The sequence below is a fragment of the Pipistrellus hanaki genome, assembly GCF_964339955.1.
Source record: "Pipistrellus hanaki genome assembly, chromosome: 8".
NCBI lineage: Eukaryota > Metazoa > Chordata > Mammalia > Chiroptera > Vespertilionidae > Pipistrellus > Pipistrellus hanaki.
The window spans coordinates 76937829-76965796 of NC_140510.1; the positions used below are offsets into that span (position 1 = coordinate 76937829).

At 54.5% G+C, this 27968-nt stretch overlaps 1 protein-coding gene across 5 annotated transcripts in view; it reads left to right on the forward strand.

Moving 5' to 3' along the window:
* NRP2 (neuropilin 2) overlaps positions 1-27968 on the forward strand; it is a 120105-nt gene that overhangs the window by 56034 nt on the left and 36103 nt on the right. For all 5 annotated transcript variants that reach the window (XR_014795723.1, XM_084892184.1, XM_084892186.1 and 2 more), the window contains exons 8-12: positions 5079-5223; positions 7838-8187; positions 9951-10095; positions 14149-14265; positions 17320-17460. Coding sequence is in view for 4 of the 5 variants with exons in the window: in XM_084892184.1 (XP_084748310.1) it covers positions 5079-5223; positions 7838-8187; positions 9951-10095; positions 14149-14265; positions 17320-17460 (898 nt within the window). In the remaining variant the exon portion in view is untranslated. The remainder of the gene's footprint in view (positions 1-5078; positions 5224-7837; positions 8188-9950; positions 10096-14148; positions 14266-17319; positions 17461-27968) is intronic.

Consider the following 27968-nt stretch of genomic DNA (forward strand, 5'->3'; position numbering starts at 1 on the left):
GATATTTACAGCAAAGTAGAAACAAACTGTAGGTCGCACCATAGGTAATGAAGAGACAGGCGCGTGCAGACTGAATACTGAAGCCCTGTGCAAAGGGGGGTGGTGGCCGCCCAGAGCCCGCATCTCCCACCAGAGCCTGCATCTTCCGCCAGGGCCTGTCCTCAGCAAGGTGAACAGCCAGGTAACTCTCCAAGGCCTTGATGGACGAGGCATCTCCACAGTCCTGGGCCCCTGGATGTTGATGGCAGACAATAATGGCTATAAGACAGGGACTGAGGCCTTAGCCAGTTTGGCTCAGTGGATAGAGCGTCAGCCTGCAGACTGAAGGGTCCCAGGTTAGACTCCAGTCAAGGGCACATGTCTGGGTTGTGGGCTCAATCCCCAGTAGGGGGCATGCAGGAGGCAGCTGATCAATGATTCTCTCTCATCATTGATGTTTCTATCTCTCCTTCCCCCTTCCTCTCTGAAATCAATAAAAATATAGTTTAAAAAAAGAAAAAAGAAAAAGAAAGGGACTGAGGTCCTGGCAGGAAATCCTCCAGCCCAGAGGCCTCCGGGGTAGGCAGGCCGAAACGCTCACCGTTCTCAGCCAGTCACTACAGCAGAGCGATGCTGTCTGGGGACCTATTTCTATACAGATAATGCCCTTTATTGTACGTAATATTACAGTCCATGCCTCTGAGCTCTCAGGCCTGGTCAAACATGTTGATTTTCTTTTCCTGGTTCGGACGGGACACAGTGTAGATAATAATGCAACTGGGATGTTGGATAGCAGCCCACGTAATTGGCAGGTGCCCTCTCCCCTCCCCAAGAGGTGCAAATCGGAAAATCCACGAGGTGCTGCTGGTTTCAGACTCTCCCTCACTGAAAAGAAACCAAAGGTCTCGAGAATCAATTGGAAAGTGTTGGATTATGTTCAGCTTTCAGCAAGGCACCAAATGGATTATCCAAACCACTTTGTGCCCTGAATTGTTTTTTCAGACTTGGTTTTACAGAGATACGTTTGAAGAAATCTTTATGCTCAACAGAGCTTTTATAGCCATATCCTATATAAGAGTGTGGGTTTTTTTTGTTTTTTTTCCTTCTATTCCCACTTCTTCAGCATGCGAGGGTCACCTTGAGCATATTTCTGGTTTTCCTTTGGGGAGGAAGGCAGCCATGCTAGCGTTTTTCTTATAAAATTGACAGAAGTGTGCGCCATCTGTGGCATCCAGCTTTTAAAGCAGATGTTATCGTTTGATCATCGCCTTTGATACAGGCCTGGCTGGGGGTACCGCATGCTGACAATCCACAGAGTTTCCTCAGCCCTGGGGACACCTCACTGCGATGTGATGGTGTGAAAATGTCTGGCCTCTAGGTCCCACTTGGGAGTCAACGGCTTTCAGAACTGGAACGCTTCCGATTTCACAAAGACCCGCTTGCTGCTTGTGACGTAGCTTCCACTCTGACATCTGCCCTGCGTGTCGTGTGGGCCATGGAGCCGGTAGACTGTATAGCATCTCTCTGCAAGCCTGTTAGTGACTTCATTTTCCTGAAGGAGAAACCAGGGTACCTAAGGTTTATCGATTTGCCTATAGTGATTCAGTGCGTCGGCAGGGAATAGAAAATCAAACCAATTTCCTGGCACCATTTCCGGTGCTCACAGCTCCTTACCTTGCAATGCCTAGACTGGAAGCCAAGAATCCATCTCAGAGAATTTGACCAGAAAACAGATGATGGGTGATTCGGAAACCACAGAAGCATTGAGAAAGCCATAAAGATATATAATATATGATAGCATTTACCAGCTATATATAGGGAGGAGGCAGGGAGAAAAATAGAGACCTTGTAAATCCATTGGGTCTGGAGGAAGAGAAAGTGCTTAATATTTCATTAAAAATGGATTTTCATAAATGGCACTTGAATATCTTTGGGCCAAAGACAATATGTAAGGACCAAGGTGTGGTTGTTTATTACTCTACATTATTAATAATTGTTACTGTTATTGAACCAAAACATTAGCCAGGTGGAGTCTCCCTGTGGGTGGGGTGCCTGCCACGTGTGTTCTGGCATCACTGTAAGTGATGAGAACCCACAGCACGTGTCCACAAAAGCTCTGAGCTCCAGGGCCACAGGGTATCTAAGGGGCCCTGTTACAAAGTGGGCACTGCCATGGCAGTGCTGGATTGGAAAAGGCTTGTGAAGGAAGCCAGAATCGGGGGCCCAGGAAGGACCTTACACATCAACTCACACAATCCCTTCAGTTAATAGAAGAGGATGCTGGGGCCCACACTTTTGAGCTAATTAGCAGTAGAATCTGTCTCCTGAATCCCAGTGCAGTGGTGGTTGAGTTTTTGGGGGGTTTTCCCCTATTATGCCACATTCAGAGTGGAAAGTGTATCAATAGTGTCATAAAATAATTGGGTATTCCTTCAGCAAAGGGTCCAAATTGTAGGAGGCAAATATAAGCACAAAGTCAAGAGCAAACAAAAATCCAAGAAGGGTCTGGGCTCAGAAACGTGAAGGGTCATTTGAGGCCACGTGGAAAGAGCCTCATTTGGTCCTGGGGAGGGAGACGCCGAGCAAATGGAGCAGCAGAGGGAAGTTCAGCGTGAGCAGCCAGGTGGCCGGCCTGGGGCAGATAAGCCAAGTGCGTGCCTCCCTCTGGCTGATGTCACTGTCAGCAGAGACCTGGCGGTGCTCCCTCCAAGCCTGTGAGCACATATGTCGTGGGAAAACCAAACCTTCTCCCTGCACATGTACACACGCGAGTGCACACACATGCGGCCACATTCAGGCACACGCCAGCCTCCCAAAGGCAGTCCAGAGACACAGTCATTCCTAACGGAGGTAGAGGGATCATCTGCCCACACTGAGCAATGAACGGGTCAGATATAGAGAACATATGTTTCTAAACGAGACCAGCGTGTGGGTGCTGTGGATCGCAGCGCGGTTGAAGTTTGAACACACGCCACACCCCGATGATGCATTCACATGGCCGTCAAGGCCCTCCCCTCCAGCTCCATAGCATCTCCTGACAGAGGCCACACACAGTCACTGCCACTGCCCTCAGGGAGTTGGCCGGTGGTGGACCCCACTGCCCGGCCCTGTTCCCTCCTTCCCGCCATCCCTCTCTGAGATTTAAGAGCCACGGCCTCCCTCTCCACTTCTTTCCTCTCTCTGTACTCCTCCCAGCTGCCTGGCTCTCCCCATCTTTCCGTGGGTTTCCTTGGCCCTTCTTTGTCTCTTCCTCACCCCCCCCCCCTCCTTTTTCCTCAGTCACTAAGCATCAGGCAGCCAGAGTGAACCTGGGCTATGTGAGCGGTCCAGCAGTCCTGCCTCTGGGCTTCCTGTGACCAGCAAGGCAATGGGGGTGGAGACCAGCCACCTTAGGACCAGGACTGGAGGGAGTTTCCCAGGATTCCGTGGGCTCAGCACCCAGAACAAGAGATTTAATCATAATGTGTTAGGCTGGTGACACTTCATTTTTCCTCTCCTTCCCACTGTTTGTCTTAAGCAAGCCACTTCTCATCTGGTTGCAAAAGGTGTGATGTCTCTTAGCCCTTCACCCTCGCCATCGGTGGGGAGCTGTGTCAATGGCTCTCGCTTTGGACCTGAGCAAGCAGGAAACATGGCGAGGTCGAGGTTGCCTGATGGCAGAGCTCCTCCGCACACTTCCTGGGGAAGAAGGGACCACTCTGTCCAAGCTCTGAGCTTCTGGCCGCTCTTTGCTGTTATCCAGAGCACTCTTAGTTGGGATTATAAACATGGGAACGGCCACTCCACCCCATCAGATCCGTGCTTGGGGACCTTAAGGCTCCAGGACTCCTAGCCACCAACATAAACATGTGTTCAAAGAGGTGGGAGTCCACCTAAGAGACCACAGCCTAAAAACATGGCAAGGCCTTTGGATCCAGACAGACCTCTCTGAGCCTCCGTTTCTCCATTAATAAAGTGGGACTAGTAATACCTGACCTTGCGGGTATTATAGATGTAATGATCTTTACAGAGTGTCTGGCTCAAAGGTATTCATATTCAAATGTACCAGTGCCCCGGCCCTGTCAATGGCCCCCTGGCACGGCCCAGGTATCACCTGCTGGAGCATCTATCCCCGACCCCCACCAGGAGAAATCGCTCGCAGCTGCAGAGTCGGCTCTGAGCAGATTTACAGTCACTTGGTTGTTACAGCCGTGACAGGTAGGATTTAAAAGCGGTGGTTGGTGACTCGGTCTTTCCCTCCACCCTTGTCCAGGAAGCCGAGAGAAACTCACATACACTTGCTCCAGCTACTTTGCTTTTATGGAGCGCACACCCACAAAAGCATACGGCCCATATGGCCGCTATTGATTCGGGCCATCTGCTAGGCCAGGACTGGCTCCCACCATGTTGGGTTAGAAGCTCTTCCGAAAAGCCTTTCCTCCCATCAGAGGCGCCGTGGTCAGATGGGGACCGGGATGGATTTCATTACAGGGCGGGGACCACAGTGAGGGGAAGCCGGGGCGGGACTCCAAGGGGACCGTCTGCAACCCTGACCCCACAACAAAGGCCAGAGAGAACCCAGACCATGCTGATTGACACAGGGGCACGGGGGAAAGGGGGGTAGATCCTCTCCCTCCCCATGCTTCCACCCATTCGTGGCACAATGAGGCCTCTAAGTAACTAAGAAAAACAGCGTATCATCATCAAACACCCTTCAAGAAGTGCTAGACGCCTATAATGCCAGGAAAGGGGAGAGTCAAGTTCAAGCTAGCGGGTGAGGTCCGTTGGCCCTAAAAGAGGACATTTCTGCTCCGTGTTTAAAGGAAATCCTACTCTCTTCCTCTGCTCACTCTCAGCTCAGGGGCAGCATTCTCTTGGCCTCCCAAAGTGTGTGTGAAGACCCCTGGTTGTTTGTTTCCAAGTCAGAGCTTTGCGAGAAATGAACGTTGTTCTTCAGGGCGCTGCTCAAAAAGCTCCAAACAACAAACCCGCTGAGTCCTTGTAAACTGGAGGGAAATCGAGTTCCACAGAACTTCCCCACCCCCTTCAAGGGCTGCCTGCGCAGGGGCCCCGCTGCACGTGGGGATGTGACTCACGCAGCTCCGTGTCCTCTGCCACAGGTGTTCCAGGGCAACAGCGACGCCACGGAGGTGGTTCTGAACAGGCTGCACACGCCGCTGCTCACCAGGTTCGTCCGCGTCCGCCCTCAGACCTGGCACGCGGGCATTGCCCTCCGGCTGGAGCTCTTCGGCTGCCGGGTCACAGGTGAGGTGGCGCCCGGGGAGGCTGGGAGCTGATTGCGTTCTGGCTCTGCTGTCTCTCAGCCCAGGATGGCACCACGTGACCTTCCGGGAAGGATGGGCATGAGGTCTCAGGTCCTAGCAGGAACCTTCTCTTCATTCCAGGTGTGTTTATTAGACATCTCCTGTTTCTACTAGCTAACGCCTAGTGAAGGCTGGTGGGCCAGGCTCCGTGCCAAGCACGTGGGGGTGTTATCGTCTATCCTCTTCATAGCGCTCTGTGAGGCAGGAGTTCCTCGTCTCTCCACTTCACAGATGGGGAGACCGAGACCTGGAGGTTGAGGTTCCCCGGCACTATGTAGTAGAGCCAGGATTGGAAACTAGGCGGTTTGAATTCAGAGCCCGGCTCTCAAATAACACTTTCTGGTCCTAGCTGGTTTGGCCCAGGGGATAGAGTGTCGGCCTCCGGACCAAAGGGTCCTGGGTTCTATACTGGCCAAGGGCACATACCTTGGTTACAGGCTCCTCCAGGGGCCAGGCCCTGGTCAGGCCTTGTGCAGGAGGCAACCAATTGATGTGTTTCTCTCACATCAATATTTCTCTTGTCTTTCCCTCTCTCTTCCACTTCCCTTAAAAATCAATGGAAAAATATCCTCAAGTGAGGATTAGCAAAGAACAAACAAACAAAACAACACTTTTTGCTGCCTCCACTGGGGGCCAAGAGCTATGTATGCAAGGCATTATGTGTACAGAGATGAGCACAACAGACCCAGGTCTGGGGGGACAGCTAGACTAGTTGGGGATACATAGTCATAAACCAAAAAACCCACAAACAGGTAAATGAAAACCATGGTAAGAACACTGTAGAAGACTTGCCCAGTCTTGGAAGTCAGGGAGGAGGAGGAGGACTTCCTTGAGGAAGTGGTGGCTGAGCTGAGGGCAACGGGTACACAGGCCTCCCATCCAAGTACCAGTCAGGCCCGACCCTGCTTAGCTTCCGAGATCAGACCCGATGGGGTGCATTCAGGGTGGTTTGGCTGTAACCCACACAGGCCTTAAGGACTGGAGGGAAAGTCCACAGGGAGTGGTCACAGTTTGCCCAACTGCCCAGGGGCCAGAGGGACCAAGAGAGAAAGTGAGGGGGCAGGCATGGAATGGGGCTGAGAGAGACCCCAGGGGTTCAATTTGGAGGCTGGATTAGAAGGACCAGTACGGAGCTGGGAGAGCATTGGAGGCTGTGCCAGGGTGTGTGTGAGAGAGGATGGAGGCTGGACCAGCCCTCTCCTTTTATGAACAGTCTGAACCCTTCACCTTGTAGACTGAGCCCAGAGCAAGTTGGTTGCTTCTTTGGCCTAAAAGGGTCTTTGGTGTACACCTGCCCCCGTCCTGTGCCCCAGCCATTCCAGCTCCGGGAGCGAGCGCTCCATGGTGGGGCCCCGTTTCGGCTTTTAGTCGAAATATCTCGCATTTACACAGTCTACATTGTCCACGTGCCTTCTTTGCACACCATGTCGTCTACTGTTCCTAACAGCCCTCTGAGGTGAGTGGGGAGCAAACCAAGACTCAGAGAGACAAACAGCTCGCCCAAGGCCACCCACCGAGGAGGTGGTCGAGCCAGGCACTGGACCCACATTTTCTCACAACAAATCCTTGGCTCTTGCCACCTTTGCACAAAGACTTGACTTCCCTCTAAGGGGAGTGCATAAGGGGAGTGCATCCTAACACACCTCGGGGACGGTTTCTGTCCCTTCACATTACACAGGGTGTCCTGCAAGGACTCGGTGAAAACTCATTTTCTGGAGAATTGAAGAGCTGGGACCCCCTGGAGGGTCTGTAATTCAGTGTCCAGGTACCTAACGCGCGCGGACAGAGGACCCTGCCTTCCCCACTCACTCACATGCTCCGCAAATATTTACCGAAGGCCTGCTGTGTGCCAGGCCCCACGCTGGGAGCCGGGCCCGAGGAGGGAGCGAAGCAGATGGGGTCTCTGGCATCATGGAGCTTTCAGGCTAGTGGGCAAGATGGGTAATTAGCAAAGGCAAGTGCTGGGCCATTCCAAACGAAGATGTGTGTCGGGAGAAAAGAACAGGGGTTCCGAGCAAGAATGACTGAAAGGGCCTCGTTAACGTGGCTGAAAGTTTGGGGACTGCCTTTCTGAGGGCGTGACAGGTACGTTTAGGGGGTGAGGAAAGGTTAGCCTGGTGGCGACTGAGAGGAAGGGCCTTTGGGGCAGCAGGAGCTGGTGTCACCAACGGAAGATCTGAGGGTCCTTGGTGAACAGCATGAGGTGCTTCGGCATGTCAGACTCGGGGCTGTGAGCTTTGGCATAGTAACTAATGGAACCCTCGCAACAACCTTCAAGAGGTAAATAATCCTCCTTTAGACCTGCGGAAACTGAGGCACAAAACAAATCAGGCACTTGTCCAAGGTCATGCAGCTAGCTAGTGGCAGAGCAAACATGAACCCCGAGGCCTGGCCCCCAGTCTCGGCTCTCAGCACTATTCTACCTTGAAGTGCAAAGAGCTTCAGGTGTTTGATACCAGTTGGGTTTTATTACTGTACAGCTCCCTTCTAATGGGGTGTCCCCAATTGCTGTGCCGTCAGCCCTGACTTCCTGCCTCTTCCTCCCCGCCCCCCAGACGCCCCCTGCTCCAACATGCTGGGCATGCTCTCAGGCCTCATCACCGACGCGCAGATCTCCGCCTCCTCCACCCGCGAGTACCTCTGGAGCCCCGGCGCCGCCCGCCTGGTCAGCAGCCGCTCGGGCTGGTTCCCCCGCGTCCCGCAGGCCCAGCCGGGGGAGGAGTGGCTGCAGGTGGACCTGGGAGCGCCCAAGACCGTGAAGGGCGTCATCGTCCAGGGGGCGCGCGGAGGGGACAGCATCACTGCCGTGGAGGCCCGGGCGTTTGTGCGCAAGTTCAAGGTCTCCTACAGCCTGAACGGCAAGGACTGGGAGTACATCCCTGACCCCAGGACCCAGCAGCCGAAGGTAGGGGTGCCGGGAGGGCTCTAGCCTTAAGTGGGGGGGTGAGGGGGGTGTGTGTGCTGGTTTCCCATCCAGACAGTCACCCCCAAACCTGTACCATCCAGGCTGAGGAGTATTCATGAAGGGATGACTTTGTGCCAGGCACTGGGCTAACTGCCTTATTTTAATCCTCATTATTATTTCAACTCTTCCAGCATGTGTAGAAAGTAAGACCCTGTGTCACTCCCATTGTAGAGATGACAAGCTGAGGCTTGATGGCATGCCCAGGGTCCCACCGTGTCCCTGCGGTGGTTCCCTGGTTCAGACCCCGGGAGCCTGACTCCAGAGCCCAGAGGCCTTTCGGTCAAGTCCGATGCCTCTTGCACGCTCTCTCAGATAACGTTTCCTTCCAGTTGGCCAGACATCCAAAGGAGATGTGGTTTTTGGAGGCTAAACTATAGAACCGGGGGATTTACTTCCAAAAACAACTGTGTTTTCCTGAATGTGGCTGCCCTCCTTTGTAGTTCCCTGGTCTGGACTCTTAGATCTTCCCCGCCTGGCACTGCGGCCGGCGAGGCAGCAGAAACCCGCCCCAGGCCTGAGGCGGGCCAGGGAGGCCCAGCCCCTGCCGTCGGGGGCGCGAAGGCCCACCTTCCAGGCCCGGAGGAGCCCCAGGAGGGGGGGGGGACATCGTTTCCCTTCTCCAGGTCAATTTCCCCGTTAGCCAGGCCTTCCCAACCCCTCATTTTCCTCCAAAGAGCAGGGCCCCTAACCAGGAAGGAGCAGCCCATGTCCCCATCCAGCCCCCTTACTAAGCACATGTGTTCATGCTTGACACTGAGGCGAGGGCCGGGTGGGAGGTTTGCAATACTGATGTCAGCTCCCAGCTCGCAATTCCAGGGCCTGGAAAGGCTCAGGGCCCGTAAACCGGAACCTTCGGATGGATGGAGATGTTGGATCCTGGCTCTTCTTAACCACTGGGGGGTGGGGGAGCCTGGGAAAGGAGAGGATCTTCCCCAGCGCCAGAGCCCGTCCTCCCCATGACAGCCCCCCTTTGGGGGCTGTGGACTGGGGCATCCTGCAGCCACAGCCCCTGACTGTCCCCACACCAGCCTTCCCCGAAGCCAGGGGCTCCCGGGTGAGCTGTGGGGCGGGCCCCCTCACCTGACTTCCACCCGGGTGGCCGCACTGTGCTCGGTTTTATGTACTGGGGCTCCCGGCGAGTTCTCTTTTGCTAGAATTGCCCCCACTAAGCAAAGGTCTGGGGAACAGTCTAACTATCAGTGTGTGACCAGGAGGTGTCCAGAAGGTCGCTTCTCCTTCTGCCTCTTGGTGCACTCGGACCTTCAGTGACCTGGGACTTTCTACATCTAGACGTTCAAGCGCTAGAAAAAGAACTAGGTTAGAAGGTCTGATTTCTAATAAGCTGGAAAGTTCGGAACAGGCAAGGCAGCCTGAGCTCCCTCCTCTTCTCTCATTCGGAGCCGAATTCTTTTCTGAGGGCTCAGTGTCAGTCCCAGGACAGAAGGCAGGACCTGGCAACGGACACTCAGACCTGCTCCCGCTTTCCATGGTCTGGGTCTCTCACCATCTTCCGAATGAACAGGAGCCTTGGTCTGAGGATGGAGCTCCCAGGGACCGTCATGTCCAGCCACCACGAAGCAACTCGGACGCTGCCTCCTGTTGGATGCGAAGGCTGGGAAGGAGAAGCGGGGAGGAAAGGGGAGACGGGGTGACGGAGGAGGGGTCCCCCGTAAGAAGGGCTGAGCAGCCTGTCTCCCCTGCAGCTGTTTGAAGGGAACATGCACTACGACACCCCTGACATCCGAAGGTTCGACCCCGTCCCTGCGCAGTACGTGCGGGTGTACCCCGAGAGGTGGTCGCCGGCGGGAATTGGGATGCGGCTGGAGGTGCTTGGCTGTGACTGGACAGGTAAGACCATGGCTCCTCAGGATGCCCTGGGCGGGGCGGGAAAGAGGAGGGAGGGTCAGGCTGTGACGTGGATGGGGCAGAGGGGCCACCCGTCCCCAGTTGAATCCTTCTCCAACAAAATTCTACATCCCTGCCCACCCTGGGCCCTGCCCACCCTGGGCCCTGCCGTGCTCTCCTGCCTCAGACCCCGGGCCCTGAGCCTCTGGTCTTGGGAGTGTCTCAGGGGAGGTACTTTGTCATTTTTAAAGGTTCGTTTCAGCTCTCCAGCCCGAGTCTCTCAAAAACAAATCACAACCACACACCACCCACCCAAATTCAATTAGATCCCGACTCCTGGGGCCAGGGAGCTTGGCTGTTGATTTAGGGAAGGGAGAAAAAACAACCCTCACGATAATCAAGTGATCGGTTTGTGCATGAGTCTGGCCTCCAGATGTCCGCGGCCCGGAGACTTCGTTTTCATTTCGAAGCCACATCTGTAAAAGGCATTCGTTTGTTCAGGAGGGACCGGGGTGCTGGGACCTCTTCCCAGTGTGTGGCAGGCGATGGCTCATTCCCGGCCTCGCCAGGCAGCCGGCCCAGGGAGTGCCTCTTAATTCTCCTTGACAAGGAGGGGGCCCCTGAGCATGCCCACCCTTCGCTCAGACCCCACCTGTCTTCTGGGCACCAGCCCTCCGGTCCCCACAAAGCTGGCACCGTGTCCCCGGAGGGCGCTCACTGCTGCCATAGAGCTGGGGGTGCCGCCGAGCCCCAAGCCAGCAGGAGCGGAGCGGCAGGTGGCTGAGCCTCCGGCCCCCTCCTCCAGGGCCCAGGTATCTCTCTCTCCTGTCTGTGCTGGGCCCCTCACCAGCAGGGGACCACGAGGGATTGATAAGGGCGTGTCGGCGGAGTGCTTTCGGCTCGTGGGGAGAAAAGTGCCTCCGGAGCCCACTGCAGTGAGGCCGTGGAGGCGGGCAGGTGGGAATGGGGCCCAGACCGGCCCCCCGCCCCCTCGGAGTGCAGGCAGCCCTCGTGAGCACACCCAGCGGGAAACACTTACTCCCCATGAGATAGGACTCAGGCCAGGTCTCCACCGAACGTGGGGCACCTGCCCATTGGAGGCGCTGAAAACGGGGCATCTAGGCCAGTGGCTTCCAAATGTTTTAACCACCATCCACAACTTAAAATAAACGTGTAAACCTACCCGCCAGACACACACACACACACACACACAGGCACACACATGTGTGCCTGTGGGGAACTGTGTGCCGCTGAGTGCCTGGACTCTGGCCACAGATTGCCATGTGTAAGTCAGACACTTTCCTTAGCCCTCAACATGTCAGGTATCTTAGCTGAAACATGGGGGTGATCACGGTATAGCAACCCCCCTCCCCCCAAGGGTTATTATGAGGATCCCACAAAATAATGGCTATCAAGCACTTAGACTGCTGCCCGGCACCTAATAAACCTGTTGGGAAAAGTAAGACTGAAACAAACGGTTCCCAAAGCAGCGCTCACCCTCACCACCTGCGTGGACGCTGGAGCACCATCGTGGCTATGTTTAAAACGCTGGTCACGACCAATCCATTGATCCCACAACCTACTAATGCGTGTGACATACCGTCTGGAAAAAAATCACAGATAGAAGCCGGCGCCTCCTTCACAGATAGAGAAACTGAGTCCCCTAGTGCGGAGGCCACGGTGCAGAGGTCGCTCGGCCCTCCGGGGGCTGGATCTCACTCCCGTCCTCCCTGGGGGGCCCTCTGGGCCCGGCCTCTCCCGGCTGGCCCTGCCCTCTGGCCGGCCAGACAGGGGCAAATGGCTTTTTCCACGGATTGCACCCTCACCCCAACCGGGCCCAAATGACGCCGGTGATGGTCAGCAACAGGTTTCTCATTTCAAAGTCCTGCCCGGCCATTCCTCCGAAGAGCAGAGTTGGGGCTCGTTACCCTCTCTGCCCAGCCTCCCTCCTTTGAAGTCTCGGACATCTGGTTTCCATTGCAGTGTAACGGGCAGTTACCTCGGAACGCCCAGCACAAACACTGCGGACAGGGAGGCCGGCTGCCGTTTCCTCGCCGTCAGCCGCACGCCCTGCCCTCTGGCCTCGCCAGCCCCCGTGCCCCTGCACTGAGCGCCATCTCCACCCATCAGCTTCCCATCCTGCTACCTCACATTCCCAGAAACTGCTCTCCCGGGGCACGTGGCTCTCTGGCTGATCACATGTCCATCCCATGGGTGCGACTCATCCTTGGTTCATGTCTTCCCCCCCCCCCCCAAAAAAAATAAATATATATAAAAGGATTCCAAGGAGAAGAATGGGCCGGGCTGAGACCCTGCGAATAAGCAATGTGACGGGGCTGCTTCACCTGTTCGTGTGTGTGTGTGTGAGTGTGTGTGTGTGTGTGTTTCAAATGGTTCCTTCTTGCCTTGCTGCCTGGCGTTGGCTGTACAATTGAGTTTGAGATTCCATGACACAGTGACAAATCCGAAGGTACAAATTAGGAAGCTTCGAGGTTATTTGCCGAGCGAGAGGCAGACCCGGCAGAGGGAAGTCTGAAAGGTTAGGAGCGTGGTACTTAATAGCAGAAAGATGGGAAATCGACCGTGAAAAAGCGACTCCTCGTATTCAGTGAGTTCCTTCAGCTCCTGGCTTTATTCATTGGTGTCCTGAAGATGCCTAATCACACACAATGGCGCCGAGGAACAGGTATAGAGACCGGAGGAACCACGCCTGGGTGGATTCGGGGCGTCTCGTGTGAGCACAGCTCTGGGACGAAGGCCCCGCCCCACGGCCCATGGATGTGAACACCGGTTACCAGCACGCCTTTTTGCCCCACCAAGGGCCGGACTTACTGTTTAATTCATTTCTCAAATGATTGCCAAATGAATGACTTGGGGTGAGCAAATAAACAAGTGAATGGACCAGGGAATGAATCACCAAGTCAGAACCGACTGCCTGCGGGCAGGTTGGGCCCAGCCCAGTTTTGTTGCATTCTAGTTATTGTAATATTTTGAATGAGTTGCCAACATTGATAAGTCTGGAAATTTTCCATGGGGATTTTTGGATTTGGGGGGGGAGGGAGGGTTTGCAAGATCTGGCCACCTCCCCACTCTGCCTCACCCCCATCCCGCGGGGTCTCATCTGCTGGAGCCAGTCCTGGTGGTCCCTTCAGTCAGGCAGGCAAGTCCCCTCCGCCACCTTCTGTCCCATTCTTGACGCTTCCCCCACCCCCAGCCTGCCTTGCAGGAGCTATCTGCATTTAGGAAGCTTTTGACTCTGCCACGTCTTGTTATTTATTCCATGGGATCCTGAAGGGGGCCTGACAAAGACGCCCCGTCACACCCAGTGGCGCCAGGGAAGAGGTCTGGCTCCTAAAGGCACAGCCCCAAAGGATTCCCACCCAGAGGAGTCATTCCCACCCAGCGGGGTCTGCGGCCCTTTGCATCCGCAGCCCCTCCCATTGCTTTTGTGCAAACGGGAACAGCCGCCCAGGCCCGGGCTTTGCTTATGGCTTTGGTGATTGTGCTGCCCAGGTGGGGTGAGCTTTGTGTCCAAAGGTTCTGTATTCGCACAAAAGCAGGGGTGAGGCGGGAAGGCATGTCGGCTGCCACCCAAGGGGAGGGGCACGGGTAGGCCCTAGGTTTCCTCTGAACGGAAGTTCATGTCCTTTAGCAGTAAGCTTAGCACGCATTCCAGTTTTGATGAGCAATCGTGCATTTTGTGTGTTTGCTCACCCCCATTTCTGTCTTAACGGACCACCCAGAGCGTGGTCCTGTCACGCGTGGCCTCCGTGCCGGCCACAGGGCCTCTGCTGGGCAGTACGGAGCAGGGGTTTGTACCGGGGCCTCTGTCTGGTCTGTTTCTGCAGCCTGAGCCCATTTTCGTCCAGCTCGGACGACGCTCCGACATCATTGCCCGCACACAGGAGTGACCTCAGGGAGCGTGCGTCCAGCTTTTCTCTTTCTCTGATGGCCCACAGGCAGACAGGAAACCTAGTTTGGGGCATCTTCCTCCCACTGCGTTTCAATGCGCGCTGCTGTATGCAGCATTCACGCCCTTCCTTTGTCCTCACACAGATGCAAAGCCCACCGTGGAGACACTGGGACCCACCGTGAGGGGCGAGGAGACCACCACCCCGTATCCCATTGACGAGGAGGCCACGGAGTGCGGGGAGAACTGCAGCTTTGAGGACGGTGAGGGTCGGGGTCCGAGTTGCATTCATCCTGGATGGCATGGGTGCCGACCAGTGGGGATGGAGGCTGACCTGCGGCTGGGCAGGGACCTGGGGTCGCTGGGTCAGAGGTCAGGGAGAAGTGGGTACACAGGGGCTTGGAGTAGCGGCCATTTCCAACCATTTCAGTAGGGAATGAACACACTTATCATCAGCTGAGATAAGGGTCCGTTTAAAAAAATTTTTTTTTTTTTTTATTGATTTCAGAGAGGAAGGGAGGGAGAGACAGAGAGAGAGAGACACATCAATGATGAGAGAGAATCACTGATCAGCTGCCTCCTACAAGCCCCACACTGGGGATCAAGCACGCCACCTGGGCATGTGCCCTGACCGAGAATCGAACTGTGACCTCCTGGTTCATAGGCCGACGCTCAACCACTGAGCCACCACACACAGCCAGGCAGAAGACTCCTCCTCTGAGAAGTCCTCTTCTCTAGCCCTCACGTCACGTGGTTAGAATCCACGCCTGTGATCCTTTCTCCTGCTAAGCTGTGTCTTTACCATTCAGTCAGGTGGAAACCTGGAGGTGACATGGTTCAGGAAGCCCAATAGTCACAATTAACTCGGCAGTTAACCTTCCTTAATAGTATTTCCCTGTCTCTCGCCACCACTGGTTGAGAAAGTGTCATCGTCTTATGACCCCCTGGGTTGGCGTGTCCTCCGGGGGGCGAGTACAGGCCAGTGACAGAGGAGGACGTGTCAAAAGGCCCGGGGCCCCTGCTCGCCACGTGAGAAATCTGGGCTCCTCTCCTCCCGCCTCCTACACGTACCCACGTTCGATGGAAACAGTTGGCAGAGACCAAACGTGCGACAGGTTTTAAATCACACCGCTCAGGAGCGGAGGAGTCTGAGGACATTCCTAGCAAACCACAAATTCTGGGAACACCTGGCATTTTTGGCTAGAAGTTCATGCCTGACAGCCTCCACTTACAGTCAATTACTGACCATTATTAAATGTTCATTAAACAACATGAGGGGAAATGGAAGAGACCTGGGGAGCGAGGGAGACATAGAGACGCGTCGCCGACGTCGTGGGCGGACGGTGGAGTCTGCGGGACCCGCACACTCAGCAGCCTGACCATCGGAGGGAATGGGCTGGCTGAGTGGCCAACTCAAAAAAAAAAAAAAAAAAAAAAGGCTGCGGAGAAGAATGGGAGGGAAGCCAACCATAAATGCTGAAGCTGTGTGACTGGAAAATGATAATTTAATGCATATGCTTCTAGGAATGTGCTTGCTATGGTGCGGGTGGAGGGACACTATTGGTCAGGGTGAGTGGAATACACAACGCTGACATGGTATTGAACTTGGTTTTGTTTCATCAGGAGGAGGAGGAGATTTGGGGATTCTTCCACGACATGTTTAAGATCGTTTGAGAGTAGAAAGCATGGGGAGTAGATAGATGGTGTCGGGTTAGCAGGGTTGGCTGGACGGAGGGCGGGGGTAGGGACGGGGGCGGGGGTTTTCTATCTAAATGGCAGCCCCAAGGAAAATGGAAGGGTTCTGCAAAACGTTCAGAAGTTTCGTATAATTTTCCCGTTTGTAGTGGTTCGTTTCCTTTGAGGTTTCTTTGGTGGTTCCTCCCTTCCCTCTTCTTCTTTTTCTTTGCAAACGATCCCTTTGTGGAATTTGGTTCCTGAGGTCCAGCGTTCGTGTAAACATGAGAGGGGAATTACGGTATATTGAATTACTCCATATTTTTCGAACGGAAAAATAGAAATTCAGAAACGGCCGGGAGAAGGGGATGGTGAGGGCTGAGAGCGGACTTTTCCAAGCCACAGGTTGGTGCTGTAATGGATTCCATGTGTTTCGTCTCCACGCGGGCTGACTTTGGCCCACGGTGGGCAAACATTCCTCGGCCCCTCTCGGGAAGGAGAGGCGCGAGCAGGGCCCGGCGGCACGCGGTGGCCTCTGCACCGAGGCCAGCCCTGCCCTCGCCCTCAGCGGCGCCCTCCTCACCTCCGCAGTGGGAGCGACCTGCTTCCAGTCTGGTGCTCCCTGCAGACCTCCTAACCCGGTCTGAGGCCTTCCCCCAGACATGCCTCCCTGGGAGCCCTGAGAACGGAAGTGAGAAGGCCAGAGACCCCGCTTCCTCTCTGCTGCCAGCACTGGCCAACCCCTTCCTGCCGTCTGGCGAGCAGGAGCGCCCAGACTTGTCCCATTTCCTCCTCCCTCTCACCTCCGCCCATCCCCCACTCCATCACCCATTCAGCACCAGCTCAGTCTGGGTTTTCAGAGCCAAGTGGACCCTCAAAAGACACCTTGGGTTCAGACTTCTAGCTCAGCTCCGAGAACAAGTGAGCAGCCCAGGCAAGCCACGGGGGCCACTCCTGAGACTCCCCTGCGGACGCACCCTCTGCTGACCTTGGACCCGGCCTTCCTGCGCCATTGCTTTTCCTCCCGGTCAGCGCTGAGCGGGGCAGCCAGGCCGGGCCGGCTGGGCTGGTTCCCTCCCTTTGCCCTCACATGCCGCCTGGCAGTGCCTCCCCCGGGGATGGTGAAATGGCCCGGTCTTTCGAAACAAGAGACCTACCGCAGGGGGTGAAGGGGAGCAAACAAGCCTGCCTTGTTTCGGGGCCCACTTTCCCCTCGCTGGCCTGCATTCCTGCCTCTCTGGATGCCAGCGGGCTGCCCATCTCTCCCGAGAGCCAGGTGGGCAGGAGCCAGCCTTCCACCGAGGCGCTGGGGAGCGGCCATTTTCACGTTGGCCTGCTCTCTGAGGTGGACGGAGGGGCCAGGGAGAGCCCCAAGCCCCTCGGTGGCCTCCTTTGTGGCCGCTCGCTATGGAAACCACGGGCAGACTTGGCTTTCGTGCCTGGGAAGGATGAGACCAAAGGCTGAACCCGAAAGCCAGCGGCCGCCAAGAGGAGTTCCGTGAATGAGCGACAGGGAGCCTCCTTTCTCTGCTCGGCGCTCAGGCCTTGCCAGCCATTGACATAGCACCAGGGTGGCTGTTCTCTGAACCCATCTCTCTGGCGTTCCTTTGGCTTATTTTTTTTTTTTTCTACTCTCCTTTTAGACAAAGACTTGCAGCTCCCCTCAGGATTCAACTGCAACTTCGACTTCCCCGAGGAGGCCTGCGGCTGGATGTACGACCACGCCAAGTGGCTGCGGAGCACCTGGGCCAGCAGCACCAGCCCCGACGACCGCACGTTCCCGGGTAAGCCGCCGCGGTCCGGAGATGGGCGCCTTCCCCAGCTCCCAGCAGGCCTCCTCCCTTCCTAGCACGGAGCCCCCCTCTGCCCTCTGCCCGCAAACCGCCACCGTCTTCGCTCACGATGTCACCCCACAGAACAGCGGGCTGGTGGCTCCTGCCCTCGCCTGTGATTACCGGACGGCCTGGGAGCCGGGCGGGAGGGAGAGGGGCCAAGATAAAAGCAGAGGAAGGAAGGAAGGAAGGAAGGAAGGAAGGAAGGAAGGAAGGAAGGAAGGAAGGAAGGAAGGAAGGAAGGGCCGTGGGGAGGCCTAGGAGATGCCATGAGTCAATGTCCCCTTGTTCCCGTGGCTGGTCCTCACTGCCAGCATCACAGGGCCTCTTGTCCGCTTCTGGCTGGGTATTGTTGCTAGAGTGGCCATCAGGAAGCCTCGGGCCTTGAGATGGCCTTACCTTCTCCCAGGGTGGCATGGCCTCTGTAGCGAGCCGCGTCAAGGGCCTGAACGCTGCCATGCCCAAGGCCCTTGGGCCAAGGGTGTCTAGCAGAGCCGCCTGGCACTGTCCTTCAGAGTCAGAGTCCAGGAGCCTGTGGCCCCTGGAGGTGAGGACTTGCCTGGGCCCTTCGAACCGATGGAAGCAGGCCACCCACCATGTCCACGGCGGCACGTGGTCACAGGGATGTCCTGGCAGGTGTTTGACAGCAGCTCTCCGAGGACGAGGAGCCCTGCTCTGCGCTGAGGGCCGCCGTCCGGGCTGCAGATCCTCCTGCTGTGGTTGAACTTGAGCCACCGGCGTCCGTGGAGGTGGGGGAAGTGGAAGTGCAGCGATACCGCACCCCGCAGTCCCCCCCTCAGGCAGAGGCAATTCCCGCAAATAACTTGGGGAGCAGAGGTCCCCGTAAAGGGTATCCAAATAATTAGGAAGCGTTGAGTTTCAAAGAACTTATTATCTTGAGTTGGTAGTATCGTTTATGTCCTTGTAACTTTCTATCATTTAGTTTTTAATAGTGCTTGCGTTTAACAACTGGGCTTGCAACATCCCAGATAATTTAACGATAGGTCATCACAAACACCGGCTCCGGTGCTCCAGGCATTGGCTTCCAAATTCCCACGCCCCTGGCTTGGGTTCTAGGCCCCCCCGGAGCATTCGAGAGGAAAGGGGTTCACTCTGGGAATGAGCAGATTCAGTGTTGCCTGACTGGAGAATACAGGGGGGAGGGGCCCCTTCGGCAGGGTCCCCCGGCGCTGCCCCCTGCCCCTCACGGCAGGACTGGCAGTGTCCCCTGTCCCCAGGGGAGGCAGTAGGGCTGCCGCAGGGAGGGCGCTGAGGCCGCCTTCCAACATGGCCTGCACTTGCTTTCCCAGAGGGTCACAGCGTCTGCTCTGGAGAAAAACATTTTCATATTTCAAGTGTTTATCTCTTCAGCGTTCGAGTGCTCAGAGAGATTAATATCTGAGGCTCGGCGCAGCCGCGGGCAATGGGAGAGAGCACTTACCCCGGCCCAGCCTTAATCACCCTCCCTCCTCTCCTTCAATGCAATAATGTTTAATTAATATAATGAGCCTCCTGCACGCTGGAAAAAAAAAATACTTATTTTTATAACCCAGCCTGGATTTTTCACTTTATTTCCTCCCCTTTGAGACTTGGCCCAATTAATTGGTTGTTCTCCCAACCCCCACTTTTTATCTTAAAGATTGGTAGGGTATGTGTCTCATGTGTGTGTGTGTGTGTGTATGCCTCGTGTTTACATGTGTGTATTTGTGGGTACATGTGTGTATGTATGTTTCTTTCTCAAGGTGTGTGTTGTGTGTGTACGTGCATATATCATGTGTTTTTATGTGTTAGATGTAGATAGATGGATAAATATGTATATGCCTGGGCGTGGGTTTTGTGCATGAATCTCTGTGCGTGTGTGTGTGTGTGTGTGTGTGTGTGTATGGATTTATGTGTGTGTTTGTAGTTTATATTGCACGCATGCATGTGTAAGAGGGAAGCTTGGCAGAGGCAGTTTGAATAAAGGGATGTGGATGATAAGGCATGGAGACCTTTCCTGGCTCTTACCCAGCATTCATCCTCGGGTCCTGTCTAATAATTCAGCCCCTTCCCTTGCACTCCTCTGAGCAGATGTTCTCTAAGAATGTCTGAGGCCTGCCCAGGCCAGGCCGCAAGGCCACCAATTAGCAAGGGACACTTCAGTGACACCCCTTTGACCCTGGCTTTTACCCCTGGCCTTTATTCCCATTGCTTGCTCACCTCCGCCTGCCCCTCACCCAGCCCTCGCCCACATCTGAGTGCCCGTCCCCGACCCTGGCTACTGGTTGGAAATTCCGGTCCTTATCCTCATTCGGCTGATTCACTGCAGCCTGCGGTTGGTGGGGCTCTTCGGAGCAAGCTCACAAAGCAGGCGGAATTCCAACCTGTGGCTGGCTGGATCTGGACAGAAGGAAAAATTAGGGCCATCGGGAACTGCTTGATCTAGTGGTGTTTTTCCCCTAAGATGCTGAGAAAGAAAATAATCATTTTCCTCCTCCGGAGGGATCCCTGAAGTTTGGGAAAGTGGCACTTGTAACTTGCCTCCCGAAGACAGAATCATAACATTGTCATCGGAGCCCTTCCCTCTCCCCTCCGATGACTTACAAAAGTGTTTCCCATGTGCTGTGTTTCCCAGGCTCCTTCTCCTGACAGAACTGGATGGCGGGCTTTAAGGAGGAGAGGAGAGAAAGCCCTTTCTGTTCAGGGTGGTCCTTCCTTTCTTCTTCTTCTTCTTCAAAAAAAAGAAACGGGCCCCTGAGGGGAGCAGTTGGGAGAGAGGAAACAGCTGTGCTTGGTTAGGGGCAGGGTGAATGCTAATGGGATCGGAGTGGCCGGACCTTCCCGGTCAGACCTGAGAGTCGCTGTGTCCCCCACAGGTCAGCATTGCACAGAGAGGGGCCCACCCTCGCGCTTCAGAGAAGTGCGCCATATGTTTCATCCCCTCGTTTGATGGGTAAACACGAGTAATTACATGTAAGAAAGGAGGTGTCTCGGTTGAGAAAAAAAGAAGGCAGGGAAGAAAATAGCCATGTTGAAATAGCACACACAGGCCATTTGGTTAGAAGTGTCTGTGGAAAAGACTTACATTCCGTAGATACTTTCTGATTTAGTTCTTTTCTCGTGTTTTGTTGTGTTTTGTTTTGTTCCTGTTTTGTTTTTTCTTTTCCTTTTAAGTAAGCAATTAGTTCTGTTCTTTTGGCCAGCGCTGGTGGTTGCTTAAGGCTGACAGGACACCCACTGGTTCCATTCCACTGTTTTTGTTTTGCAAGATAGTCTTTCATGCCGCTTGGAATGTCTTTTTTTAGCTCTTTGCTTGTGCTCAGAAGCCCGGGGTGTGTTCACACCCGTCCCGGGAAGCCTGTCCCCAGGGACCCTGTTCCCAATTCGCTGACCCCTGCTGGTTACAGAGGAGCCCGGGCCACTCTGCCTTTTCTCTGCAGCGACAGGACACAGAAAGTGGCCCCTAGTGGGAGCTTTGAGGAAGATCAGATTTCGATCTTTAAAGAACAAGGCCAAAAAATCCTCGAGATGGCCCTTGGTCAATTAATTGGGCAGCCGCTAGCCACGTGTGGCTATTTTAATTCAATTAAAATTAAATACAGCCAAAACTTGGGTTCTTTCTTCACCCAGCCATGCCTGGGACAGTGCGGGTCTAGGGCATGCTTGTTGTCCGTTGCCCTGGCGACCACGGCTCTAGCGCCACCAGGCCTTGGCCTGAGGGTGACCTCTGGGGCCCTTCCTGCTGCTGGGGCTGCTCCTTGGTTTGGAGCAAAGCAAGAAGCAAGTGATTAGGGGAACGTTCCGTCCGTACTATCCCTTGATGGGAGTGGTCCAAGGCTGGTATTTGGCAAATGGTTTTGTTTCATCTCAGCGTGCAACCTTAATAAAGTGAGCAAGTCACATAGCATTGGATAGGGTAGGTTTCCTTCCATCAAAAAGGGCACCCTGAGTAAATACTAAGCGATCCCAGTGATAGTGAGAATACTAATTGTTTTTGTTGTTACTATTGCTGTTGTCAGGGAGACAGAAAAGAAACCTGAGACACAGGTACTTATGCCAGGTCAGCTTCAGGACCCTCAGGTGTGTGTGGTCTCCCTCAGGCGCGTCGTCTCCCTCAGGTGCGTGTGCTCGTGTACACACCTGTTGACCTCATGAAGGGTGGGCACAGTGTGACTTCATTTTAGTAAGTTCACATCGTGGGCGTGAAATAAAGAAGATGGGCAAAGCCTAAACGGGGTAGTCTACAGTTAGGAAAGGGCAGCTTTGGTGCCTTGCATTCGTGTTTATTGGACCGAGAGAACAGAACCTTCCCTTTGGGCTCAAGAACCGTCCCCAGTGGGAGCGCAATGAGGAGACAATGTTCAGCGATGTTTGTGTTTTCCACCCGGTGGCTGTCCCACCCACTGTGCGTGGCAGACATGGGCTGTTGGGTGCAGGCTGGGCCATTGAGTGAACTCCATTAGAATGGGGGACCACAACTGTGGGGCACCCATGAGGAAATTGAGAGCGATGATGGGATGGTGGGCGATGGTGGCAGAGAAATCAAAGGAAGTAACATGGGTGAACGTGCTTGGGATGGGCTTGATTTTTGTCAGAAAACTACTGGTGACTCCGTGAATTCAAAAGCATTTCTCTGAGCTCAGAAGACCTTCCCCATAGATGGGGCCACCGGCAGCAGACACGGGGTTGGCTTTAGCTGGACTTGCCCTGAGAAAGAGGCCGCTGTGGCTTGGCTGGGGCTTTGCAGCCACTGCAGATACTGAGACAGGAACTTCTCGGGCTTCAATCATGACAGATCATTAAAGACCAGGAACAGCTTGGCGAAAAGAAAGCCAATATCCAAGCAATAACTTCCAAGTGGAAAAAGAAGCATAGAGGTCCTTCATTAAGGAGGTGGGAACACTTCTTTGGCTTTGTGGGAAACACAGCAGCAGAGAAGAGAAGCAATTACTCTTTTTTTTTTTTTTTTTTTTTTTTTTTTAAGGCATCATTGCTTGAGTCCCCAGCAGTGGGTGCGTAAACAACAAAGGGGTGAGATGATAGCGAGACCGCCTCCATTGCAAAGCGTTCCTGAACGCTGACCTCCCAGAACAGCTTCGGGGAGACGCCTGCACAGCCCAGGCCTGACATCCCACACTGTCTGCACAGCGGTCAGCTGCAGACCTCGAGGACGCCCTGCTGAGTCCATCCAGAGTCAGTGTTTCCTCTCACTGGCTGTTAATTTGAGGGCCTCAGCGAGACAGGCTGACCTTGGGAGGCCAGCCGAGGGGCTGACTCATGTTTTAAGCATGACCTGCACACAGAGGCTGCGTCTCCTGCAGCACTCAGCACCCCTTCAGATGGCAGCTCTGGCAGGAGGGCGAGGAGCTGGCCAGGAGCGGCGCGCACCGGACAGATGGCGAGTCCTGGCTCTGTGATAGCCGGGAGGACCCGCCCGGCGATTTGTTTCAGGGTTCAATAAGGTGGGGAATCCGAGGGTCCGCGGCCCTGGGGCCGGATGCTGTCACGTGCTCGCGCAGCTGGAGCCAGATGTGGCCGTAAATCGCCAGGTGAGGTGTCAGGAGGCCCGTGCAGAGGTTAGGACGCCTGAGGACCCCGTCCTCGGCGCTTCCTCCCTGCCCTTTCGAACTCCCGCTGTTCATTCCCACGCGGGGCTTCTCCCTGCATCCAGGGCAGCAACAGATGTTTGTTGCCGGGGATCCTCCCCGAACGCCTCCCCAGCCTGTCAGCTCTGGGAGACGGGGAGTGTATCTCTGGGACGTTGCTTCTTCATTCTTTCAACGACTGAACCTATCCCCTTCCCCTCGTCTTTCTGGTGGAGGGTACCCATTGCCCGCATCCCTGCCACCAGGCAGGAGAACAAGAAGACAGCCGCCAGCCAGGCTGGTTCTCAGCTATTGTCAGTCCATTGTCGCTATGCAAAGGGCTCGTCCTTAAAGTCCAAGTAAATCACTAAGGTAGCCCCTCCCCCCAGCCATGTCATGCCATGCCATGCCAACCCTCTGCTCTATCTGGTCACCAGCAGCCAGTGTGTGCCTAGCTGTCCCTCTGTGTTCGGCCGTACACCGGGATGTTCCAGAACAAACTCATTAGTCAACAGAGCCAAGTATGAACAGTACAACGACTGAAATTTCTTCTGAGGGCCATATTTTTTTTAATATATATTTTATTGATTTTTTTTTTATAGAGAGGAAGAGAGAGGGATAGAGCGTTAGAAACATGGATGAGAGAGAAACATCCATCAGCTGCCTCTTGCACACCCCCTACCGGGGATGTGCCCGCAACCAAGGTATATGCCCTTGACCGGAATCGAACCTGGGACCCCTCAGTCTGCAGGCCGACGCTCACCGGTTTCGGCAACAGCCACATTTTTTAAACTTAAACTTCTTCTAACGCCACTTCTTCAACATAGACCCGCCCAGGCCGTGGTATGTTGAGGAAGAGCCGCCCTCAAGGGGCCAGCGAGCCATATGTGGTTTGCAAGCCGCAGTTTGCCGACCACGGTTCCCGAAGCCCAAACTTCACCCTCACACGCGTGCCTCACTGGAGCACTGACGTGGGTGTCCCAATTTAAAGGGACAGAGACACTTCGCTTAGAGAAGGGTCAGTGCAGACCCTGTAAAGTAAGGTGTCCACGGCCTTTTAAAAAAGTCCCGATTTTTGGCCAAATTTAAAAGGCCGTGGGACAAACTGTTAAAAATCGGGGCGTCTGGTCACCTTAACCTAAAGGCCTGCAAAGTGGATGTATAAAGGAGCAAAAGGTTGTGTTTCCTGAAGAAGCAAAGACCCAGGGTCTCCAGTTCTTCCCGAGTGACAGTGTGTCTAAATCCGAAGACGGATAGTGGGCTGTGCTCCATCGGGGACGGAAGGAGGGCGTGTGTCTCATGTGACAGCAGGAAAATGTAAAGCTGGATTTAAGAAGCTCCTGACAGCGAGGGCTGTGACCCAGGAAGCACATTGCCCCCACGGCCTGTGGGAGCTCCTTCCCGGGGAAGTTTAAAGCGAAGGGTGGACAGCTGTTCGGATGTTTGGGCCTCGTTCCTCCGGACGGCCGGGCTGGCCTGCTGGAAGCCGTCTCAGGAGCACCCCCGCCCCCCCTCCCCTAGCGTTCCAGGATCAGGGATTACTTTATTCCAGTGTTTCCCAAACTTCTCTCATGATGAGAATCACCTGGTGGAATTGTTAAACTACAGATTCCTGAATCCCGACTAAGAAGTGCTAAACTAGAATTTTGGGGAACATATAGGTAAAATTGTATACTTAACTGGTGCTCTAGTTGGGATTCAGGAATCTGTAGTTTAACAATTCCACCGGGTGATTCTCATCACGAGAGAAGTTTGGGAAGCACTGACTTACTCCATCTCGCACAGGTGCACACACAGATACGTGGGTGATCGTGCATGAGGCACCATTTGGGGCTGCCCCGTTTTGGCGATTAGGACGATGGATCTGGAAACCGTCTTATTCCTAAAAACATTTTTACTCTCCTCAGGCCAAACCAGCCTTCCCTTGGAGTCTTGGATTGGTCTTCCCACGTGATTGGTGCTCTTCCAACCCCTTTTCTTTCTAAAGAAACAAAAAGGCAAGCACAGGAGGCAGGGTGGATGGCGATAGTAGTGGTGGTAGAAGGCCGTACTGTATATCGGGCACTTAACCGTGTCCCTGTTCCTGTGCAAAGCATTGTGCCCTGCTTGTTCCATTTCCTCCTCACAACTCTATGCAGTAATGACATTGTTATACCCATTGTGCAGATGGGAAGACTGAGGCTTTAACAGGTTCGTGAGGATTAGGCTAGGGTTCCAGCCCATGCTCAGGTGATTTTACTCAGACTGATCAAGGCTCGTAGCTTACTTCCATCATTCTGTAGCTGAAGTCTCAGACACATCATTTCAGTTCTCTGAGCCTCACTTTCTTTTGTTGGCAAAAAATGGAAGAAAAAAAAAAAAAGATACTTATTTCACAGGGAAGATTACATAAGATAGGCAGATAAAGCCTCGAGTGTAAAATCTGACATAGTAGGTGCTCAGTTAACATCGGCTCCCTTCCCCCTGCTTCTCCTGTCCCCCTCCCTGGGTTTTCCTGGTCTCGGCCATTCCTCCATGATGTCCTGGTTCTAATCAGGTCTCTCAGTGACAGGCAGGCAGGGACGTTTTGCAGCTCAGCGTCCCTCTGACTGATGTCTACTGCTAATTCCCTAAATTTACATATCATCTTTCTTCCCTGGAGCTCACAGCACTTAACAGACAAGTGGGGCACAAATGATTTAACTAAGTGAAATCCAGAGGCCTGCTTGTCTTGAGATTCTGCAAACTGGTGGCTTAGCTCAGATGTCAGCACTGAATTACGATCCCTCAGCTGCTCGTGCTTAGCACGCCACCAGCATTAACTCTCTGATCTTCCAGTGGCCCTTTAAACCGTGCATAGCGATTATCATCTTATAGGGTGGGGGGTGGGGGGGAGGGCTGAGCTCGGGCCACAGGAGCCGCAGTCTGTAAAACCTTTGGCCTCATTGTGCCAAAGTTTTAGCAACAGGATGGGGGAGCACAAAACAGACCCAGCTAACAGCCAGCCAGCCCCGCTCCTTACACCTCCACGCACGTTTTCCTTCCTAAATCCTACCCATTATGCCACGATTCCCCTGCCGCTTAATGTAAATTCACACGAGTGACAGTATCTCTGCCAAGCAATTTTCAGGCGGCGAGGGGGTCTTATTTGTGAAGCTGTGAAGGGGGAAGGCTGAATAATAAGCCTCGGAATCTGGCTGCCTTTGTATCAGGTGGAGACAGTCGGGGCTTGGGAAGGACTGCGGCGTAGTGGGGAGCCTGTGGGGGGTCTCACCTGTGGCTCCGGGGCTGGGACGTCCACAGGTCCCCCTGCTCTTGTTAGTTCACCTTGCTTTTGAGAGGGGCTGTTAGCTGGGGGGGCTGGAGGGGATGGAGAAGATATTTCATGAGTCTGAGGGATTGCCAGGAGCTCGCTGATCCTCCCTCTGTTCTTAGTTCCAATACATCGCCTATCATTACTTACCCATGTGTTTGTCACTCCGCCATTCATGGGAGCAGCATTTATTTTTAATGGTGGCACAGATATGTCACTATTTAGGGGGTGGTGAGAAGAAGCCCTAGGAAGCCTCATGCGTGTGACACCAGGACCTGTTTATCTAACTGGGGAGATCATAAAAACGCGCAAGAAACTGTTAAATTTTAGTAGAAGGCAGGCGGTGTTTATGTGCTGAAATGCATGGGGAAAATGGCCTCCAGTCTTTTTAAACACAAGGGAAAGCGAGGGGTACGGTCTGTAAAGGCTCGAGTTGTTCGGAGAAGGCAGGTATTAATGGTGAAATGGGCCAGAAGGGTTTAGGACCGTGGTCGGCAAACTGCGGCTCTGTTGACGGATGAGTTTGCTGACCACTGCTAGGCTAAATGTTACCGTGGAGTTGGAAGCTGTGAGGATTAGGCGTGTGCTGTGTGAAGGTGGGAACACTTTCCCGCTCTGCTGTTAGCGACTTCTCTGCCTCGGACAAGTCACTGGAGCCTTCCCGAGCCTCCGTTTGTTCATCCCGTGCAAAGTGAGAGGAAGAAAACGGAGCTCGCGCGCCTATAGGAAGGATCAAGCAGAATAACGCACACAAACATGCTCTGTAACCTGCACAGCGTTATGCAGATGTGGCATAATTATTATCATTAACGGCGGCGGTAATGAGATCTGATGGGAGAAGCATAGGTTAGAAGCACACTGGGTGTCTGCCTGTGGCACCGGCGTCTCCTCCCTCCACAGATCACCGTCATTAGCAGTCTGGGCTGCAGGCAGCTGCCGGGGCCCCTGTGCTGACTTTGGCCTTGGAGTGGTCTCATGGTGTGGGGTGCTAGACAGATAAGGCTTTCACTGGTGAGGGAGACACGAAGTGGAATCCCAGCTATGCATCCTAAGTCCTCTCATTTGAGCCAGGGCGGGGAAGCTTCTAGAGCAATAACCCGGAGGCTCTACCCAGAAGGGCTCAGAGGAGAGAAGAGAGGTGATTCTGTTTCTGACCGTGGGACTGTCGCAGGTTCGGCTCTCATGAGAAACATGACACGTGTCATGTCAGCGGGAGTAACAATGGCAAACCAGTGGTTTCTGAGCTCTGAAGTCCCCGCCTGTCCTTCCCTGACAAGCCCCAGGTGTGCACAGACCCTGCTGAGAGAGAAAGCCTGTGCCCGCCTCCCATTAGCAGGACCCCGAGGTGGCTGGCGTGCGGGGTGCGTGGCGCCAGGGTCCCTGCCCTCCTGCAGAAGTGAGCAGCCCGAGAGGTCTCAGGGCCAGCAGGAGCTGTGAGGGTTCTCCTCTGTACGTGTGGCCAGATCCCTCTGCACCGGCTGCGTTTGCAGGGCAGGTCCCACACCTGTGTCCGCAGGGCCCGTGGTCTGCGAACAGGGAAAGGAGCTCGGCCTCGCACGTAGAGTCTGATGTGTTTGAAAACTCATCAGTTAAAGGGCCCCTCC